The 22,838-nt window shown below is 37.0% G+C and overlaps 1 protein-coding gene across 1 annotated transcript; it reads left to right on the top strand.

Moving 5' to 3' along the window:
• Positions 1–223: 223 nt before the first annotated feature.
• IFI44 (interferon induced protein 44) lies at positions 224–22,097 on the top strand. The gene is made up of 8 exons (XM_061186415.1): positions 224–310; positions 557–1,002; positions 5,402–5,438; positions 6,140–6,335; positions 6,493–6,642; positions 17,772–17,943; positions 19,013–19,113; positions 20,899–22,097. Exons 2-8 carry the CDS (start codon positions 567–569, stop codon positions 21,085–21,087), a joined length of 1,281 nt encoding a protein of 426 aa, XP_061042398.1. The 5' UTR covers positions 224–310; positions 557–566; the 3' UTR covers positions 21,088–22,097.
• Positions 22,098–22,838: the final 741 nt, after the last annotated feature.

Raw genomic sequence — 22,838 nt, 5'->3', positions numbered from 1 at the left:
GTCATTTTAAGAAAAGGTAGCGAGCTATTAGGTTTTTTTCCTGCTGACTTCAATTCCTTGATTCTTCCAATATTATTTTTATATGACTTCGCTATCTAAAATCAGCTGGATTCCTTTATGCTTGCTCGCTGGAGGGAAATGGGCACACTGCCAACTGGGCTGGGCCACACTGAGTTTCAGTTTCCTTCTGTCTGAATCTCAGAAGCCTCAAGGTTGCTGAGAAATTTTCTGCTCCCACTTTGCGCCTGCCTCCCTGTCCAGAGAGAGCAACTACTCTCAGCTTCAGCCCTTGTATAGATCCTCCAAACAGGTAAATGACTTGCTGCTTTCCACTTTTCCCAGCCTCTTGCAAACAAGTCTTTTTTGTTTTTAATTTAAAAAGTAATTATTTAGAATGAAAAACTAGCTAATGACTTTTCTTGCTATCTATTCACCCTCCGTTTACTCATTTCATTTGTAATGTAAAGTAAATAAAAGGCATAAATGCAAACTTTGTGGCAGTACATATTATCTGTTTTTCAATATTTAATGGAAAATGTATCTGATTTTCCACCAGATTGAGAAGTATGGCAATGACAACTTGTTTGACATGGATGCAAGAAAAAAAGCTGCAAAATTATTTTGGAGAAAAGCAGTTTAGCCTTCTCTATAAGGCCAGTATCCATGAATTCTCTAGTGAAAGTTTGCTTCAGATATGCTCTAAACAAGGACCTACTATAACAGTGATTCATAGTGAAGATCACATTGTTGGGGCATATGTGCCAAAGAGCTACCCGGAAGACTATTTCATTATCCTTTTTGCCTTTCAAGAGACTACAATTTCAGAATGCAAAATAGGGCCATTTCAACTATCTATGTTGTTTTGTGAAAGTGATAGAAATTCTGAATTCAATATAAACCTAGAGAAAAAAGAGGTGGCTATTAGCATAAATACAATGGACAAACTTGGACTACCTCAGTGTTGTATTTCCTTCCAGGAATGTGAAGTTTTTCGATGTGAAGGTAGGTTTAACCAGATAACGCTATATAGAGTTCTCTTTATGTTTGGAGGGTTCTAGCTGACTCATTCCTGTAAGGAACAATAACTTTTATACTTGTCCTTATCTCCAGGTGGCCCAGACTGAAACCTGGCCACAAATTGTTTTCTACAACACAACCATGGTCAAAAGTAGAATATACAGAGTTTTCTGTGGAGTGTGGGGAACGGGTGGGGAGGAAGCGGTAGTGTTGAAAGGAAGAGAGAGAGAGAGAGAGCACAGAAAGCAAACTTGAAGATTGTGAGACTGTCAAAAAGAAACCAGAGCTTGAACTTCTTTTGACTGGTACTCAATCCTTTCTGCTGCAGTTTCCTGTTATATCCATTATATCAAAAGACCAAAGTTAATTTACCTATTTTTTTACTAAAGGACATTTAAATTGTTTCTTATATTTGCTGTTATAAACAATGCTCCTGTAATATCTGTATACATATAACTGTGCACAAAAATACTTCTCTATGGTAACTTCCTGGTAGTGGAATTGCTGTTTAAGAATTATGTACATTTGCATTTCGATAGATCCCTTTCAAAAGCTTCAGTTGTCTGAGCTATCCCCAGGAGTGTTATAGAAATGACTCTTTCCCTGTATCCTTGCCGGTCTTTGCTACTATCAATATTTAGAATCTTCACCAATTTGATGGTCAAAAGATGGTTTCTCATTTAGTTTTTGCTTATCCCTGATTGTTAATGAGTCTATGTGTATTGGTTATTTATATTTCTTCTACGAAATACTTGTTTATATCTTTCCACTTAAAAGAGGGGCTCCTGGGAGTAGTATTCCCTGAGCATTTATGTTTCCAAACTAATTGTGGTTTTTATACTTAAATGACTAGCAGAGTACATAATTCATGGATCACATTTTATTCTGGGGGATACTGTAATGTTTCCACAGCTTTGGTGTTGCCGTAGAAAACCTTAGGCCAGATTTATTTTTACTTGCAGTATTTTTTTATTGTTTCTCTTTGAGTGATTTGATCTTTCTTCTGGCTGCCCCAAACAGCTTAAAACTTTTTGTTGTTGGTGAAGTCTGATAAATTTACATGGATGCGTCATGATGTTGACCCTAACTGATCAGTTAAGTAAACTTTTTATTGAAGTATAACATATAAGCAGAAATGCACAATTGATCAGTGTACCAACTGACAAACTTTTATAAATTGGACACAGTCATGTAACCAGTACTCGGATGAAGAAATAGATTATTACCATTGTTTCAGAAGACTCCTTTATGACTCCTCTCAGTTATTACTAACCAAAGGTAACGATTATTCTGGCTCCTATTAACATTAATTAATACTTATTATTTTTCAATTTTATATAACTGGAACTATACCAAAGTGTGTGTTCTTCTGTGTCTGGCCTCTTTCATTCAATATTATGTGTGAGAGGTTGGGCTAATACAAGGGATTGGATTATAAAATCAGACCTCTGCAAATCAGATGTCTTACCTAGTATCAAGTTTTACTAATAATTTCAAGAATAAAGGCTATCAAAAATCTCAGAGAAGTCAGGAAGAGTACTAAGATATTCTGTGTGGCTCCTAATTTTTTCCTTCCCATATTAGACATATGTTTTCTGGTTAAGAACAGAAGGCAGCATTTTTAAATGAAGTTTGTGGGCCACCTTACATATTGAAGAGTGATTAGATTATGGAACATTGATATGCCAGTGATATGGGTTCCCAAATTACGATTAAGGCATGTTGAAGCCCTAACCTCCAGTGTGAGTATACATGGAGACAGGGTCTCTAGGAAGTAATTAAGCTTAAGTGAGGTCATAAGAATGGGACCTTAATCTGATAGGGATAAAGTAAGTTTCCATATAAGAAGGGACACCAGGGAGGTTTTTCCCTCTCCCCACGAATCCACAAGAAAAGGACTTGCGAGCACACAGCAAGATGGTAGCCACTTTCCTACAAGCCAAGAGGAAAGGCCTCAGAATGAAACCTGCTTTGCCCACATCTGGATGTTGGACTTAGCCTCCAGAATGCGAGAAGTAAATTTCTGTTGTTTAAGCCACCCAGTCCGTGGTAATATGTACAGCAGCCTGAGCAGACTGAGACAATCAGCTTATGTGACATTTCTAGGAAGACATGCCTCATAAATCCATAAAATCTGGATTTATTTACTGTAAGTAATTCTTAGCCAGGAACATCCTGTCAAAGACATTCAAGAGATAAGTACTCTCCTTGTAGCAAATATCATTAGTTTATTTCCCAGGAGGCAAGGTTATTAGCATATTTATAAGAAAATTAGTCCCAGTCACTTCTTTTTTTTCTTTCCCTGGTAAAGTAAGTGAATGTATCCCAGGCCAGCTATTTTAACTTATAACTCCCTAGTGATTCATCCATAGTATTATATGTAGTAGTAATTTTTTCCTTTTAATTTTTATATAATATTCCATTGTAATGATTCCATCACACTTTAAAAAAATAATCAAATCACTTTTGGTGACCATTCGGGTTTTCCAGTTTGGAGCTATCACAAATAATACCGCTATAAATATTCTTCTGTGTGTCTTTTGGTTCGTGTATATACACAATTTTTTGAAGAATATAAGTATGAAATTTCTGGGTCATTGGGTATGTGTATTTTCAGTTTCAGTAGGTACTGATAAAGTTTTCCAACACTGTCATAGCATTCCACTACCACAAGCAGTGTATGAGACTTTCTGTCACTCTAAATCTTTCCCCAAACCTTTTATCACTGGTTTTACAATATATAGCCATTCTGGTATGTGACCTGTGGTGTGACATTTTGTCAATTTGGCTTTCTTTAGTTAGACTAGTTAGTAATTTATTTATTTCATATTTTAAATTAATTAATTACTATATTAATTTATCCCTTTTTTGAATTTATGAATTTGTCTTTGTATTTTTGTTATTAATATATTCTTATATTTCTAAGGTTTGTTCCCCTCTATTCTTTTCTATTTCTTTCCTTCTTTCTTGTTATTCATGAAAGGTACTTTTATCCCAAGATTGATATGAAGCATTTATATTGTTGTTATTTCCTATATATTTACTATTGTGATTTTTAATTTCCTTTTGGATGTTAGAGTATCTAAAAAGTGACTTGTAAAATCCTAAGAGGTTGCCCTTCTCTTTGTTTACACTTGTTCTTTTCCAGTTTTATTATATTGCAGTCATTGAATGCAGTTCTTCACTATTTCTCCTTTTGGTAATTTAAAGAGGCTTTCTTTGTAACCATACATACAGCTATATTTATAAATGTTCCACACAGTATTATTTTTTTGTTGTTTAGAGAATTACCAGCATCACTACACCTAATCCTTTCAGTTTTAAATCCACCATAAAAGAGTATCTCTTTCCGGGACTTCCCTGGTGGTGCAGTGGTTAAGAATCTGCCTGCCTATGCAAGGGACATGTGTTCGAGCCCTGGCCCGGGAAGATCCCACATGCCGCGGAGCAGCTAAGCTCGTGCGTCACAACTACTGAGCCTGCGCTCAAGAGCCCGCAAGCCACAACTACTGAGCCCACATGCCACAGCTACTGAAGCCTGTGTGCCTAGAGCCCGTGCTCCACAACAAGAGAAGCCACCACAATGAGAAGCCTGTGCACCACAACGAAGAGTAGCCCCCGGTTACTGCAACTAGAGAAAGCCTGCACACAGCAAGCGTGACCAAACACAGCCAAAAATTAAAAAAAAAAAACCAAAAAACAAACAAATAAATAAATAAATTTATATATATAAAAAAAAATTATATCTTTCCAAGAAACAAAAGAATTCTGGGCCTGAGTCTCATTGGTTCAAATGAAGACCTAAGCCCACCCCTGAACCACTCACTGTGCTCTGATTGGCTATGCACAAGTACTACATTCTCTTCTGCACCAAGAAGAAAATCAATTCGATTGGAAGTTCCAGGAAGCCCAATTGTTGATAGTAGGTTTTGGAGAAAATCTGGTGCCGTGGTTTTTTGATTTGTGTGTCCTTGCTCATTATCCCTTTCAGACCTATTGGATTTATGGAGGAGAAAATATTTTACAGTGTTTCCAGTCTTTCCCTAGCCTGTGCATGCCTCTAGACCTTGCTCCTCTGATTCAGAGAGGACTCCAGCCCTCATCTCTCATGTTGGAGTGGGCCACCCACTACTGCTGAGTAATTTGGTGAGAAGAGATCTGCTGACGCTATAGTCTTGCAGCGCCTACATTGAGTCTAGCTCTGGACTCTTCAAATGAAATATGTTAAGATTTCCCATAATTTTCTCCACTTGCTTTTCATCATACTGCACTGTTCCTACAGAAAGGCTATTTTTATATTTTTTCCTAGTGAATTCATGGCATTCATTCAGTGCCAGTCATTCAACAACTTGTAATCTTCATTATTCTTTGATTATTTCTCTAGATTTATTGGACGAAAGGAGGATGGATGGGATCACTGAGTAAGTCAATGTTCTTAATGTTCTATTATTCTATTCATTATCTTAGACTTATTCTATTATAGGTTTTGTCAATAAAATTCGTAGCACAAATTATAGCAGATAACTTGTGGATCACCAAGAACAAGTTATATTTATAATCATAAAATATTTCGTAAGAGTAATGTTAAAACAAAAAGAACATTGAGTGGATGAAAGACATTTCTAATGTTTTTATATACTTGAAAGGAAATAATTATTTGGCTGAATGTCTACACTTTTGCTTAGAATTCTTACAGCTATGGTTGGTTTCAACTACTTCAGGGCAGGGGTGGTTGGCAGGTGGGGAATACCTATCATGAACTTCAAGGACATGTTAGAAATTTTCTACTTCTATAAACCTCAAAAGTCACATATTATGTTGTGGTTTTTGAAGTTTATTATTGATAATTTATCTTCATGTTTAACATAATTGCTGTTTATTCCAAGGTTTATATATGCTTAAATCTGAAAGGTTTTATGTCTGATTGGCTTTAGTTAAAACTGTTACTTTTACTTCTTTTACAATAGGATTTGAGATAGGATATTTTCATGTCTTTTAATACAAGATGCTAATCAAAAATAAATAATAACATATGAGAAAAGAGACTGAATTCTAGGAAAATTTATGGTAGAGTCTTGTGACCTAACCTTAGTCAACTGTTAAAATTGTCTTGTCTAAACAGGCTCAGGGAGAGCTTATTGTCTGCTATAAGAACTTACGAACCATATGGAGGCCGGGTTCGCCAAATACGAATTCTGCTTTTGGGTCCAATTGGAGCCGGGAAGTCTAGCTTTTTCAACTCAGTGAAGTCTGTTTTCCGAGGCCATGTAACAAACCAGGCTTTGGTGGGGTCTAAGACAACCGGGGTATCTGAAAAGGTGAGTCTGTTCTAGGTCACTCAGCCTTTGCTTCTTTGTTCAAGTTAATTATATTTGAAAAGTCTTTTGCTGATCAATTTCATTACATGTAGACTTCATTTCAGTTTACAGTTTTTTAGAAAATGAACTTTTAAAGTCACTTTTTTTTCCTCTGCAGTACAGAACATATTTCATTAAGGATGGGAAGGATGGCGACACCCTGCCATTTATTCTGTGTGACTCAATGGGGCTGAGTGAGAAAGAAGAAGGGCTGCACATGGATGACATACCCTATATCTTAGAAGGCTGCATTCCTGACAGATACCAGGTAAGATTTGGCTAATTATTGAGAAAGTATAATTGATACTTGAAATGTTTATTTTTGCCCACTATCGACAATATCAGACTCTAGTTTAGTGCACTGGCATTATTTTATTAAACTACACTTGTTCAAGATATTTTTCTGCTTTTTGATATTTTATTTTATAAAGAATTAAAACATCCATAGGGTTCTTCTCTCATAGTTGTTACAACAACTCTGAATGTTGTTATACATTCAATTGCTTTTGGCTATGTGAAACAGAAGTCTAACTACATCAATTTACTCACAAGGGTGATTTTTCTTATGTAACAGAAAGTTTGAAGGTAGGCTGCTTTGGACAAGTGTGGAAGGTTATTAATTTCATGTGTCCTTCTGACTTTCTGTTCTGAGATCCTCAGCATAAGGCTATGGTTGTAAAGTTTGCCCCCCACCCTCCATTCACATGTTGAAGCCTTAATCCATAGTGTGATGATGTTTGGAGACAGAGCAAGTTTGGGAGGTGATTAGGTCATGATGGTGAAGCCCTCATGAATGCAATTAGTGCCCTTGTGAGAAAGGACACAAGAGAGATGACCTCTCTTGCAGCCATATGAGGACACAGCAAGAAGGTGGCTGTCTACACACCAGGGTCTAACCACACACAAAATTTACCAGCACCTTGATCTTGGATTTCCTAGTTTCCAGAACTATGAGAAATAAAAATTTGTTGTTTAAGTAACCCAATACGGTAACTTGTTATAGCAGCCCAAGCTGACTAAGACATGTGGTTTTCATCTTTATGTTCTCAAGATGTTCATGCTAAGCACCGTTGGTGTTCCAGGCAAGAGGAAGGAAGAGATTAAAGAGAAAAGCTACTTTAGTCTGCCTTTTAAAAAACTTTCCCGTTCCTTTTTATAAACATTTAGATCTTAAGTTAATTATTAATTCACCTTGTTCCAAATGAATAGGCGACTGTGCTAACATCTTTTATTGAATGTTGTATCTTTCCCTTCTAAATATGGGTATTTATTTTTGCAATCTATAGTTTGTCCTATTAATGTATTTTTCAATTCCTTTATAATATTGCTTTTATTACCATATTGTCTAATTGTTTTAATTGCCATAGCAATCAATTATGTCTTGATAACCCACTGGATGTCATATTCATTATTCATTTCTTACATGTTTTGGACTATTTTATACATATACTTTTCTTTTTCTAAATGAACTTGTTAGTGTTTTATTTGATTGTTTGTATTTGTGTTTGATTTGTTGCTGCTTTGATTGAAATTACATTAAAATTGTATATTGAATGTTGATATACATCTTTACATATCCAGTGTTTTTATCCAGAAACAGAGCATGCTTTATTTTTATATGCATGCAAGCTTCTTTCATTCTTTAATGTAGAGTTATCTTGTAGAGGTATTTAGTTTATTTTAAAATATTCTTTAAAAAAAATATTTATTTAGAGAATGTTAAACCCATGCAAAAGTGGACAAAATAATTTAATGAATTTACATTTGCATAGCTTCAACAATTTTTTATTTATAGCCAATCTTGTTTCATCTGTGCCTACCCACTTTCTCCTCTCCTGTATTATTTGGAAGAAGATCTGAGAAGTCATAATATTTCATCCATAAATGAATATGCATTTAAATACATATAAATATATATATACACATAAGGTCATATGTGTCTTTTATTAAACATAGCCATGATATGCTTATCACATCTGAAAGTAATAGCTGCTCTTAATTTATCAAATATTATCCATTTCTATTTCTCTTTTAAGTATCATGCATCTTTTATAACAGTTTGTTCAAAAAATTATTCAAATAAATCTATCCAACCTCTTTTTTTCAAAATTTTTTTGAAGGAACATGCTAGGTTTATTAGAAGAGTGACAAGAACAGAATTCATAGTTACATTTTTTTAAACGTTTTTATTGGAGTATAATTGCTTTACAATGGTGTGTTAGTTTCTGCTTTATAACCAAGTGAATCAGTTATACATATACATATATCCCCATATCTCTTCCCTCTTGCGTCTCCCTTCCTCCCACCCTCCCTATCCCACCCTTCTAGCTGGTCACAAAGCACCAAGCAGATCTCCCTGTGCTATGCGACTGCTTCCCACTAGCTATCTATTTTACATTTGGTAGTGTATATATGTCTATATATACACTACCACTCTCTCACTTTGTCCCAGCTTACCCTTCCCTCTCCCCGTGTCCTCAAGTCCATTTTCTAGTAGGTATGCATCTTTATTCTCATCTTGGCCCTAGGTGCTTCATGACCATTTTTTTTTTTTTTTTGATTCCATATATATGTGTTAGCATATGGTATTTGTTTTTCTCTTTCTGACTTACTTCACTCTGCATGACAGACTCTAGGTCCATCCACCTCACTACAAATAACTCAATTTCGTTTCTTTTTATGGCTGAGTAATATTCCATTGTATATATGTGCCACATCTTCTTTATCCATTCATCTGTTGATGGACACTTAGGTTGCTTCCATGTTCTGGCTATTGTAAATAGAGCTGCAATGAACGTTGTAGTACATGACTCTTTTTGAATTATGGTTTTCTCAGGGGAAATGCCCAGTAATGAGATTGCTGGGTCGTACGGTAGTTCTATTTTTAGTTTTTTAAGGAACCTCCATACTGTTCTCCATAGTGGCTGTATCATTTTACATTCCCACCAACAGTGTATGAGGGTTCCCTTTTCTCCACACCCTCTCCAGCATTTATTGTTTCTAGATTTTTTGATGATGGCCATTATGACCTGTGTGAGATGATATCACATTGTAGTTTTGATTTACATTTCTCTAATGATTAATGATGTTGAGCATTCTTTGCCATGTGTTTGCAGGCAATCTGTATATCTTCTTTGGAGAAATGTCTATTTAGGTCTTCTGACCATTTTTGGATTGGGTTGTTTGTTTTTTTGATATTGAGCTGCATGAGCAGCTTGTAATTTTTGGAGATTAATCCTTTGTCAGTTGCTTCATTTGCAAATATTTTCTCCCATTCTGAGGGTTGTCTTTTCATCTTGTTCATGGTTTCCTTTGCTGTGCAAAAGTTTTTAAGTTTCATTAGGTCCCATTTGTTTATTTTTGTTTTTATTTCCATTTCTCTAGAAGGTGTGTCAAAAAGGATCTTGCGTGATTTATGTCATGGAGTGTTCTGCCTATGTTTTCCTCTGAGAATTTGATAGTGTCTGGACTTACATTTAGATCTTTAATCCATTTTGAGTTTATTTTTGTGTATGGTGTTAGGGAGGGTTCAGATTTCATTTTTTTACATGTAGCTGTCCAGTTTTCCCAGCACCACTTATAGAAGAGGGTGTCTTTTCTCCATTGTATATTCTTGCCTCCTTTATCAAAGATAAGGTGACCATATGTGCGTGGGTTTATCTCTGGGCTTTCTAACCCATTCCATTGATCTATATTTCTGTTTTTGTGCCAGTACCATACTGTCTTGATTACTGTAGCTTTGTAGTACAGTCTGAAGCCTGGGAGCCTGATTCCTCCAGCTCCGTTTTTCTTTCTCAAGATTGTTTTGGCTATTCGGGGTCTTTTGTGTTTCCATACAAATTGTGAAATATTTTGTTCTAGTTCTGTGAAAAATGCCACTGGTAGTTTGATAGGGATTGCATTGAATCTGTAGATTGCTTTTGGTAGTATAGTTATTTTCACAATGTTGATTCTTCCAATCCAAGAACATGGTATGTCTCTCCATCTATTTGTATCATCTTTAATTTCTTTCATCAGTGTCTTATAATTTTCTGCATACAGGTCTTTTGTCTCCTTAGGTAGGTTTATTCTGAGGTATTTATTCTTCTTGTTGCAATGGTAAATGGGAGTGTTTTCTTAATTTCACTTTCAGAGTTTTCATCATTAGTGTATAGGAATGCAAGAGATTTCTGTGCATTAATTTTGTATCTTGCTACTTTACCAAATTCATTGATTAGCTCTAGTAGTTTTCTGGTAGCATCTTTAGGATTCTCTATGTATAGTATCATGTCATCTGCAAACAGTGGCAGGTTTACTTCTTCTTTTCCGATTTGGATTCCTTTTATTTCTTTTTCTTCTCTGATTGCTGTGGCTAAAACTTCCAAAACTATGTTGAATAATAGTGGTGAGAGTGGGCAACCTTGTCTTGTTCCTGATCTTAGTGAAAATGGTTTCAGTTTTTCACCATTGAGGACGATGTTGGCTGTGGGTTTGTCATATATGGCCTTTATTATGTTGAGGTAAGTTCCCTCTCTGCCTACTTTCTGGAGGGTTTTTCTCATAAATTTGTGTTGAATATTTTCAAAAGCTTTCTCTGCATCTATTGACATGATCATATGGCTTTTCTCCTTCAATTTGTTAATATGGTGTATCACATTGATTGATTTGGGTATATTGAAGAATCCTTGCATTCCTGGGATAAACCCCACTTGATCATGGTGTATGATCCTTTTAATGTGCTGTTGGATTCTGTTTGCTAGTATCTTGTTGAGGATTTTTGCATGTATGTTCATCAGTGATATTGGTCTGTAGTTTTCTTTTTTTGTGACATCTTTGTCTGGTTTTGGTATCAGAGTGATGGTGGCCTCATAGAATGGGTTTTGGAGTGTTCCTCCCTCTGCCTTATTTTGGAAGAGTTTCAGAAGGATAGGTGTTAGCTCTTCTCTAAATGTTTGATAGAATTCGCCTGTGAAGCCATCTGGTCCTGGGCTTTTGTTGGTTCGAAGATTTTTTAATCACAGTTTCAATTTCAGTGCTTGTGATTGGTCTGTTCATATTTTCTATTTCTTCCTGGTTCAGTCTCAGAAGGTTGTGCATTTCTACGAATTTGTCCATTTCTTCCAGGTTGTCCATTTTATTGGCATATAGTTGCTTGGAGTAATCTCTCATGATCCTTTGTATTTCTGTAGTGTCAGTTGTTATTTCCCCTTTTTCATTTCTAATTCTATTGATTTGAGTCTTCTCCCCTTTTTTCTTGATGAATCTGGTGATGGTTTATCAATTTTGTTTATCTTCTCAAAGAACCAGCTTTTAGTTTTATTGATCTTTGCTATTGTTTCCTTCATTTGTTTTTCATTTATTTCTTATCTGATCTTTATGATTTCTTTCCTTCTGCTAACTTTGGGTTTTTTTTTTTTGTTCTTCTTTCTCTAATTGCTTTAGGTGTAAGGTTAGATTGTTTATTTGGGATATTTCTAGTATCTTGAGGTAGGATTCTATTGCTATAAACTTCCCTCTTAGAACTGCTTTTGCTGCATCCCATAGGTTTTGGTCATGTTATTTTCACTGTCATTTGTTTCTAGGTATTTTTTGATTTCCTGTTTGATTTCTTCAGTGATCTCTTGGTTATTAAGTAGTGTATTGTTTAGCCACCATGTGTCTTTATTTTTTACAGATTTTTTCCTGTAATTGATATCTAGTCTCATAGTGTTGTGGTCAGAAAAAAATACTTGATATGATTTCAGTTTCCTTAGATCTACCAAGGCTTGACTTGTGACCCAAGATATGATCTATCCTAGAGAATGTTCCATGAGCACTTGAGAAGAAAGTGTATTCTGTTGTTTTTGGATGGAATGTCCTATAAATATCAATTAAGTTCTTCTTGTTTAATGTATCATTTAAAGCTTTTGCTTCCATATTTATTTTCATTTTGGATGATCTGTCCATTGGTGAAAGTGGGGTGTTAAAGTCCCCTACTATTATTGTGTTACTATTGATTTCCCCTTTTATTGTTGTTAGTATTTGCCTTATGTATTGAGGTGCTCCTATGTTGGGTGCATAAATATTTACAATTGTTATATCTTCTTCTTGGATCGGTCACTTGATCATTATGTAGTGTCCTTCTTTGTCTCTTGTAAGAGTCTTTGTTTTAAAGTCTATTTTGTCTGCTATGAGAATTGCTACTCCAGCTTTCTTTTGATTTCCATTTGCATGGAATATCATTTCCCATCCCCTCTCTTTCAGTCTGTATGTGTCCCTAGGTCTGAAGTGGGTCTCTTGTAGACAGCATATATACGGGTCTTGTTTTTGTATCCATATAGCCAGTCTATGTCTTTTGGTTGGAGCATTTAATCCATTTACATTTAAGGTAATTATCAATATGTATGTTCCTATTACCATTTTCTTAATTGTTTTGGGTTTGTTATTGTAGGTCTTTTCCTTCTCTTGTGTTTCCTGCCTAGAGAAGTTCCTTTAGCATTTGTTGTAAAGCTTGTTTGGTGGTGCTAAATTCTCTTAGCTTTTGCTTGTCTGTAAAGGTTTTAATTTCTCCATCAAATCTGAATGAGATCCTTGCTGGGTAAAGTAATCTTGGTTGTAGGTATTTCCCTTTTATCACTTTAAATATGCCCTGCCACTCCCTTCTGGCTTGCAGAGTTTCTGTTGAAAGATCAGCTGTTAACCTTATGGGGATTCCCTTGTATATTATTTGTTGTCTTTCCCTTGCTGCTTTTAATATTTTTTCTTTGTATTTAATTTTTGATAGTTTGATTAATATGTGTCTTGGCGTGTTTCTCCTTGGATTTATCCTGTATGGGACTCTCTGTGCTTCCTGGACTTGATTTACTATTTCTTTACCCATATTAGGGAAATTTTCAACTATAATCTCTTCAAATATTTTCTCAGTCCCTTTCTTTTTCTCTTCTTCTTCTGGGACCCCTATAATTCGAATGTTGGTGCATTTAATATTGTCCCAGAGGTCTCTGAGACTGTCCTCAATTCTTTTCATTCTTTTTCTTTATTCTGCTCTGCAGTAGTCATTTCTACTATTTTATCTCCCAGGTCACGTATCCATTCTTCTGCCTCTGTTTTTCTGCTATTGATTCCTTCTAGAGAATTTTTAATTTCATTTATTGTGTTGTTCATGATTGTTTGTTTCCCTTTACCTCTTCTAGGTCCTTGTTAAACGTTTCTTGTATTTTCTCTATTCTATTTGCAAGATTTTGGATCATCTTTTCTATCATTATTCTGAATTCTTTTTCGGGTAGACTGCCTATTTCCTCTTCATTTGTTAGGTCTGGTGGGTTTTTACCTTGCTCCTTCATCTGTTGTGTGTTTCTTTGTCTTCTCACTTTGTTTAACTTACTGTGTTTGGGGTCTCCTTTTTGCAGACTGCAGGTTCGTAGTTCCTGTTGTTTTTGGTGTCTGTCCCCAGTGGCTAAGATTGGTTCAGTGGGCTGTGTAGGCTTCCAGGTGGAGGGGACTAGTGCCTGTGTTCTGGTCATTGAGGCTGAATCTTGTCTTTCTGGTGGGCAAGTCCACATCTTGTGGTGTGTTTTGGGGTGTCTGTGACCTTATTATGATTTTCGGCAGCCTGTCTGCTAATGGTTGGGTTTGTATTCCTGTCTTGGTAGTTGTTTGGCATAGGGTGTCCAGCACTGTAGCTTGCTGGTCGTTGAGTGGAGGTGGGTCTTGGCATTGAGATGGAGATCTCTGAGAGATTTTCACCATTTGATATTACGTGGAGCTGGGAGGTCTCTCGTGGACCAATGTCCTGAACTTGGCTCTCCCACCTCAGTGACACAGCCCTGAAGCCTGGCTGGAGAACTAAGAGCCTATCGTCCACACGGCTCAGAATAAAAGGGAGAGAGAAAGAAAGAAAGAAAGAAAAAGATAAAATAAAATTAAATTAAACAGTTATTAAAATAAAAACAAAAAATAAGTATTAAAATTTCTTTTAAGTAATTAAAAAGAAAGAAAGAAAGAAAGAACCAAAACAAATCCACCAATGATAACAAGCGCTGAAAACTATACTAAAAAAAAAAAAAAAAAAAAGGACAGACAGAACCCTAGGACAGATGGTAAAAACAAAGCTATACAGACAAAATCACACACAGAAGCATACACATACACACTCACAAAAAGAGAAAAAGGGGAAAAATATATATATCATTGCTCGCAAAGTCCAACTCCTCAATTTGGGATGATTCGTTGTCTATTCAGGTATTCCAGAGATGCAGGGTAAATCAAGTTGACTGCTGGGAGAGATTTCCCTTTCTCTTCTTTGTTCGCACAGCTCCCGGTGTTCAGCTTTGGATTTGGACCCGCCTCTGCGTGTAGGTCCCCTGAGGGCGTCTGTTCTTCGCTCGGACGGGACGGGGTTAAAGGAGCAGTGGCTTCGGGGCCTCTGGCTCGCTCAGGCCCGGGGGAGGGAGGGGTATGGACACGGGGCGAGCCTGCAGCGGCAGAGGCCAGCATGACGTTGCAGCAGCCTGAGGCGCGCCGTGCGTTCTCCTGGGGAAGTTGTCCCTGGATCACGGGACCCTGGCAGTGGCGGGCTGCACAGGCTCCCGGGAGGGGCGGTGTGGAGAGTGACCTGTGCTCGCACACAGGCTTCTTGGTTGCGGCAGCAGCAGCCTTAGCATCTCATGCCTCTCTCTGGGGTCCGCGCTGATAGCCACGGCTGTCGCCCATCTCAGGTACTCCTTTAAGCGGTGCTCTTAATCCCCTCTCCTCGCGCACCAGGAAACAAAGAGGCAAGAAAAAGTCTCTTGCCTCTTCGGCAGCTGCAGACTTTTTCCCGGACTCCCTCCCGACTAGTTGTGGCGCACTAGCCCCCCTTCAGGCTGTGTTCACGCCACCAACCCCAGTCCTCTCCCTGCGATCCGACCGAAGCCCGAGCCTCAGCTCCCAGCCCCCTCCCGCCCTGGCGGCTGAGCAGACAAGCCTCTCGGGCTGGTGAGTGCTGGTCGGCACCGCTCCTCTGTGCGGGAATCTCTCCGCTTTGCCCTCCGCACCCCTGTGGCTGCGCTCTCCTCCGTGGCGCCGAAGCTTCCCCCTCCGCCACCCGCAGTCTCTGCCTGTGAAGTGGCTTCCTAGTGTGTGGAAACCTTTCCTCCTTCACAGCTCCCTCCCACTGGTGCAGGTCCCATCTCTATTCTTTTGTCTCTGTTTTTTCTTGTTTGTTTTGCCCTACCCAGGTACGTAGGGAGTTTCTTGCCTTTTGGGAGGTCTGAGGTCTTCTGCCAGCGTTCAGTAGGTGTTCTGTAGGAGCAGTTCCACGTGTAGATGTATTTCTGATGTATTTGTGGGGAGGAAGTTGATCTCCACGTCTTACTCTTCCACCATCTTGAAGCTCCTCCCAGCCTCTTTTAATCTGTATGTTCTGCCTCTATATATTCTGGTATTTTTCTTTGAAATATATATATTTTTTTAAGAAATCTCATTGTTTGTTCTGTAGACTAACCCATAGTCTGAACTTTGCTGTTTGAACCCCTCGATGTAGTTTTCCATGGTCCTCTGTTTTCTATGTATCCTAAAAACTGGTAATTGAACCTGGAGGCATGTTCAGATTCAGCTTCTACTTCATAGGTGGTGTTGTGTTCTTTCATGAAGAGGCACACAACATTGGGTTTTCTCATTTTTCTAATATAGATATTAATTAATGTTCAACGCCTAGATCCTTTATTCATGAGTGTGAAAATAGTGATATTCTTTTTCTATCACTCCTTTTTCATTTCACATATGAAAGAGAAACTTCCGCTCATCTACTCCTTGGGTACTTAGTGGTACAGTTTATATAGGAAAGGCAGGATGTATGCTTCATTTTTTCTTTTTTGCAAGCTTTTGAATCAGTAAGTTAGTTTTTTGTATCTGCCAATAATGACCATTTATTATTTTATTATTAATATGAACTCATGAATTGAACATATTTGATATATTTCTATCCACTGTAGTTTTTCTTTGTACCGATGCCAAATATACAGTCTTTGACAAGTGGGAACCTCTACAATTTGGATGTGGAATCCTTTTGACAAAAACCTAAAAATCTTCTATATTCCTTATTTATGATATACTAGATATCCAAGCCATATCTTGTATATTTCCAGCTCTAGATTTTGAATCAGTTATTTCTCTAAGGAGTCCTGGTTTGGGTCATTAGAACTATTGACTGCTTCTTCGTTGGTCATTGGTTTTTGCCCTTTTCTGTAGACAAGGCTAAGATATACATATGTATGTGTGTGTATATATATATGATAAAATACTTTATAAATTCATGCAGAAACTTTCCATTCAAATACAGGGCTAGAGAATTTTTACTTAATCTCTTCTATCGTCTATCTGATTTCTCCCAGTGGAGAATCCCTATTCTCAAGGACACAAGAGATTGCAGAATATCATGTCGCAACTCATTTGCTTTATCTCATGTAATATTCACTGTAATCTCAAAGCAAAAATTCTACTACTACTATAAACTATCTAATCATATTTAATATCAAGATAATATCATCGCAATCAAAGCTGGAAACAATTTAGTCTTTTTAGCAGATTTTTATATTGTATTTAGGAAGTATCATGTAGTAAGAATATACAAATTACTGTGTTTTGAAGTCAATCAAAGAGTTTCTCTCTGTGTAGTTATGACCCCAGCTGGATGTAAGAGTTTATTTGTTTAATTTTAAGTTATGGATAGCTTTTAAAATTTAATTTTGTTTTATATTTATCATTTATATATAAGTCAAACCTACGAAAGAAGGCAGAATCCATTCTTTCTACTCAAAGAATACATTTTTTCTCTGCCTCTTAAAATATAGTCCTCCTCTTATAAGTAACCATATAAAAATTTATGGTTTACTTGTGGTTTCCCCTTTCTTAGCGCAGTGATAGAATACTATATGTTACTGGTGAATCAGACTTTTGCCACTACAAATAGCCCTGAAGTTAATAGCCTTGTACATACATCATTTTGTATTTTTGCCAGTGTATCTGTGGGACAGATTTCCAGCAGAGGAACTGTTAATTCAAGAGTAAATGCATCCCATTTGGACCACGTTTCCCCTTGCATTCTGCCTCATGATACCAGATTTCTTTCTGAATGCTTTCACCTCCACCTTTGCCCATATTGCTTCTTCTATCTAGAACACTTTCTGCCATATCTTTATTCCCTTTATCAGACTAACTCCCCCTATTTTTTAGCTTTCAGAGTATATGTCCCTTCCTCACAGAAGCTTTACCTGACTACGTGAAAGGACAGCTAGCTACTTGCATAATGACTGTCTCCTCTACCAGATTGCTAGCCCTTTAATATTAGAGACCTGCCTGTTTTGTTCACTGTTTCAGTCACTTGCATAGTGCCTGGTACAGAGTGTGTGCTCATAAATATTCATTGAATTAATATGTTGCTTTATGTTTACCTTACAGTTTAATTCCATGAAACCAATCACACCAGGTCTTGGTAACTATACAGGCTGCCCAATGCTGAAGGACAGAATCCATTGTGTGGCATTTGTATTCGATGCCAACTCTGTTGGTCACCTCTCTGATGAGATGGTGGGAAAGATCAGAAGAATTCGAAGGGAGTTGATTAAGTGTGGTGAGTCTCTTTCCACTTTACTACTAAGGGCAATTGATTATATTGTAGTATGCTTTGGGGACAAGATGAAGAACTTAAGAAATTGCATATGTGAATATTCCCTGGTTAATCAGTGTGATTCAAGCAAATCAATCACTCACTAGCTGTGTGACTTTGCGCAGGTGGCTCAAACTCTATGCCTCAATTTTCTGATCTATAAAATTAGTATAATAATAGCTCCTACCTCAGAGATTTATTGTAAAGATTAAACAAATTAATACAGATGAAGAGCTTAGTGCAGTTCCCACTACCTGCTACCACGGCATCCCAGAATGCATTTATTTACCAAGAGTCCTAAATTTCCCCTTTGTGTCTGAAAGGATTGGAAAGTGGAAAAGCACATTTCATTAAGAAAAAGTGGCAGGAAAGTAAGATGTTGAGTAGGGAGAGGTAGCATAAAGGCTTTGGAGAAGGTAAATAGGATTAGGGAATTAGGGTGCCTCACTAGCTTTTCTCGGCTCTGTTATCCATTCTGTTTGGGAATGAGCCAATTTGTCACAACTTTGATTAAGTTAGAAGCAGGGAGTGATTGATTTACTTGCTCGCGGAAATTTAAAAGCTTGCAAGGGTGGTGTGCAGGGAGGTGATTGCTAACATTGTGACATCTGAACAATTTATTTGTGATGCTTTGACAAATTCCATCTCCTTCCTGAGGCCTCTTCTCTCCCATCTTGTTTGTTAGAGTCCTTTTGGTCTTTTCTCTAGTTTCCATAAAAACACAACTGTTTGGACGGGATATGAAATCAATCAGTGATATTGTAGCATACATTTTAGTTATCTCTTCCAAGAGGGTGGTTTCATTTGAAGCCTCGTCTTTTCCCATAAGAGGCAATGAAGGAAACTTCCTGTGTCAGAGGAATTCCAGCTACTCATGAGTAGTTAAGGGGGATTTTTTTGTGGGGGATAGGGAACCTTCCCAAGTCTCTGAAATTGCTCCGTAGATAGCCTATCCCGTAACTGATAGCTGATTAAATGAAAAATACTGATGTTTTCTATAATAACGAAAACAATATGGATCTTTTTGGCATAGGTATGGTCCACGTGGTATTGCTCACTCACGTGGATACCTTGGATCTGATTACGAAAGGCGACCTTATAGACATATACAGATGTGTGCCTGTGAAACTCAAGGTAAAGGATGATGCCATTTGTAAACACATTTTCTGGGGTACTATGTCACTATAATGATATATTACTATGTATAAAAATAAAAATAAAAATAAATACCTACTGAGTTTAAGAAGAATTAAAACAATTGCTTGGGATAATTCAGATTCATTTCCCAAGTTTTAAAAGTTAAATATATACTTATCTTTACACTGACACAGATAATTCCATTTATTATAATTTAATTCAGTTAGGTTCAATTCAACTAATATTTATTGATTACCTTGAACGATCAAGCCAGTGTGATAGTCTCTAATCAAATACACAGATAATTAAAACAATTTCCCTGTGCTAAAAAGCATATGATTTTATAGGTAGAGGTGAAGGGATGGGAGGTAGTATAAGAAAGAATTGACAAAAGAATATGATATGGTTGAGTATGATAAATAGAAATGATTAAAAATAAGATGCTTTGAAAGTTTAGAGAAGGAAGAAATTGTATTAAAGTGGATGGGGGAAGATTTCATTACTGGGGTGGTACTGGGAAATGGCTTTCAAGGAGGAGGAGTACTTCAGGAAGTGAAGGGACAAAAAGGGGAAAATATTGAGGCCCTGGGGGCAGCATAAGTCAATACATCAATGAAGGAAATGGCAGCGTGTATGGGAAGCATGGAGTCATTTAGTTTAGCGGAAGGCTGGGTCTTTGGAGGGGGAGAGAAAGTGAGAAAGTTACATTTGCATGAAGTGGTTTTATTAATTAGGTGCATTATGTGGAATCACAGCAATTTTTTTTGAAAGAGTAATGATGTGACCAAAGTTAAGCTTCACAAAAATTAATCTGCTGCCCATGTGCAGAATAGACTGGAGTCAAAAGGAACCTGGAGGTGGAAACAACAGTTGGGAGGATATAATGATAGCTAATATTTGTTGAGCACTAAATATGTGATAGATTTTCTTTTTTTTTTTTTAACATCTTTATTGGAGTATAATTGCTTTACAATGGTGTGTTAGTTTCTGCTGTATAACAAAGTGAATCAGTTATACATATATATATATCCCCATATCTCTTCCCTCTTGCGTCCCCCTCCCTCCCACCCTCCCTATCCCACCCCTCTAGGTGGTCACAAAGCACCGAGCTGATCTCCCTGTGCTATGTGGCTGCTTCCCACTAGCTATCTATTTTACGTTTGGTAGTGTATATATGTCCATGCCACTCTCTGTGATAGATTTTCTTATTCAATACTTATAACAACCTTATGAGATGGGTACTGTCATTACCACATTTAATAGATAAGTAAACAAAAGCACATAGAGTAAAGCATTTGCCAGTTTACTGACAATGCTAGGAAGTGACAGAGCCCTACTTTGAACCCAGGCAGTGTGGTTCCACAAATAAACTAGTCTAAGCATGAATTAAACATCAACATTAAACCAGTCTAGTAAAATAGACTTATCCTGAGAATAACCTTTAAAAGGAAACTGAAGGAAAAGATAGATTCTAATATAAGGGTGTTAAAAATTCTTCAATTTCAGAGTAGTTTGTATGGATCTATTAGTTATCTTTAGTTTGTAATTCATATTGAATCTATTATGTGTATTCTAAATGAAAATTAGCAGTGATATTAGAACTTGGCTTGTGAAGTTCTTGAAGAAACCCCTTTATGGGGCCAGATCTCTGTCTCCATATTCTCCAACAGAATAAGTATTGCCAAGGTCCTACTTTTTGATATTGCTTTCATAATTTATATCAACATAAAATTGTATTTTTCACTGTTTTAAGATTTCTGGGTTTTAAATTCTGTATTGCAGCTAGAGGCAGTTCACAGAGAACTTGGATTTGCTCTTTCTGACATCTTTGTGGTTAGTAATTATACCTCAGAGTGGGAGCTGGAGCCTGTCATGGACGTTCTGAACCTCTCTGCATTGAGACAGATGCTGTGGGCTGCAGATGACTTCTTAGAGGATTTGCCTCTTGAGGAAACAAGTAGATGTTTTTGAGATACAGAAGCTTGAAGGTGTCAGCTACATGGCTACTTCCGGTTTGGGTACATCCTAGAGGATCTATACTACTTCTCATCCCCCTTGTCTTATTTTAAAATGAAATATTTGAAATGATCGACCTGTGTCATTCCCACTGTCTGAACATCCCAAGCAGTATCCTTGCCCTCTTCTGTTAAAATGGGCTTTGCTGCTTGGGACCCAGAATGGGATTGGCTCAGCATTGTTTCTGATCAGATGTGATCTTTGATAATCGGTTCTTCCTTCAGACCTTATACTTCCACCTTTATTGACTTGACTTTTCAATGCCTCTCCCTTGTCAAAGTCCCTCTTAATGCAGTGTGGTCAGTTCTGGGTAGAGGTGTGTGCCTTTCATGTTTACGACCTCAGATTTTAGTGTTATGTGTATTTTCTGTTATCAGCCTGTGCATAGTACACACTGCACTGTTCCAATCAAAGATCAGACAGAAGTATCAATCTAAACTCAAATCTTATTTTAGCTTGTGGGAAATCAGAGTATCATATCATCTCTAGTTCTCTCTCACTCACAAACTCCTGGGAAACTCTCACACTACTACTTTTGCTGTCCTGACTCTGCCATCTTGGTTTTTCTATTCCTTCTCTTCCTCACGGTGCATGCATTCCCAAAGTCAGGGTTGGCTTAGACCTCCTGTAGCCCAAAGTTTCTTCTTCCTACTGGTTGCTTTTCCCTAAATAATCCATTAAGAATATTTTGTTTCTCTTTACTAAGAGATCAGAGGAAAGAAATGATCAGGTGTAAGTAAAGAAAATAAATAAGTGAATGCTTTGCATATGAAAAAGTTTTTAATCTCATCATAGAAGAGTAAACAGTGCAAAATGAGAAAACATAGGAAAAAGAGAAACTGTTGAACCTGAGGGGGGTATTTTATTTAAGTCTGGAATGAAGTTACACATGCAAGATCATAATACCTATAAAGAGGAACAGGACAATTTAAAGTCATTAAATGTAAAAAAAATTATAATTTCTTTTAAAATTATGTTCTGTATCTGTGAAAAATTAAAGTTTCTTTTTGTAAAACCCGAGTCTAACTTGAGTGTGTACATATATGTGTGTGTGGTATGTGCATGTGATTCTGGCAAAGCTTATATGATTTGTCAGCATCTTCTGATCTTCACCCAAGTCATCTTAATTTTGCTTTCTTATGTTACTTCTAACGTGCTTGATTTTATTCTCTTTGGGCCCCAGTTAACATTGTATTCTTTAACCTAAAGCCATTTTTATTTGAATATCTGAACACTTCTTCAAGGATGTGACAATTAGTATTAATGAGTTCCAGAGGACTAAAACTGAGAGGGACTATAGTTTGATTACTCTGTCAGTTATACGACTATTTTAATTTCAAGTGACAAAACTCAACCTGAACTACATGAATAAAAAAGAGGACTATAGTACTGGATCAAGTAATCCAACAATAGAAAAGGCTGGGATTGAATTGAATTGGCCTCAGGAATTGTTGAATCTAGGGATTCAAAAGCTATTCAAAAGCTATTCAAAAAGCTATTCTTTCTCTTTCTCTCTCTCTCTCTTTCACACACACACACACACACACACACACACACACACACACATACACCACAGCCTTTTGATTCCTTCTTTCTGTATATTGCTGTCATTCTAGCAATCTTGATAAATCCTTCATCTTTTGAGTCCAAGCTTCAGGCTGACATTCATTCAGTCTTGTGACCTGAAAAGAAAGGACTTTTCTTTT

The sequence above is a fragment of the Eubalaena glacialis genome, chromosome 3 (assembly GCF_028564815.1).
Source record: "Eubalaena glacialis isolate mEubGla1 chromosome 3, mEubGla1.1.hap2.+ XY, whole genome shotgun sequence".
Taxonomy (NCBI): domain Eukaryota; kingdom Metazoa; phylum Chordata; class Mammalia; order Artiodactyla; family Balaenidae; genus Eubalaena; species Eubalaena glacialis.
The sequence above is the reverse complement of the archived record's forward strand: the minus strand, read 5'-3'. Positions and strand labels throughout refer to the sequence as shown.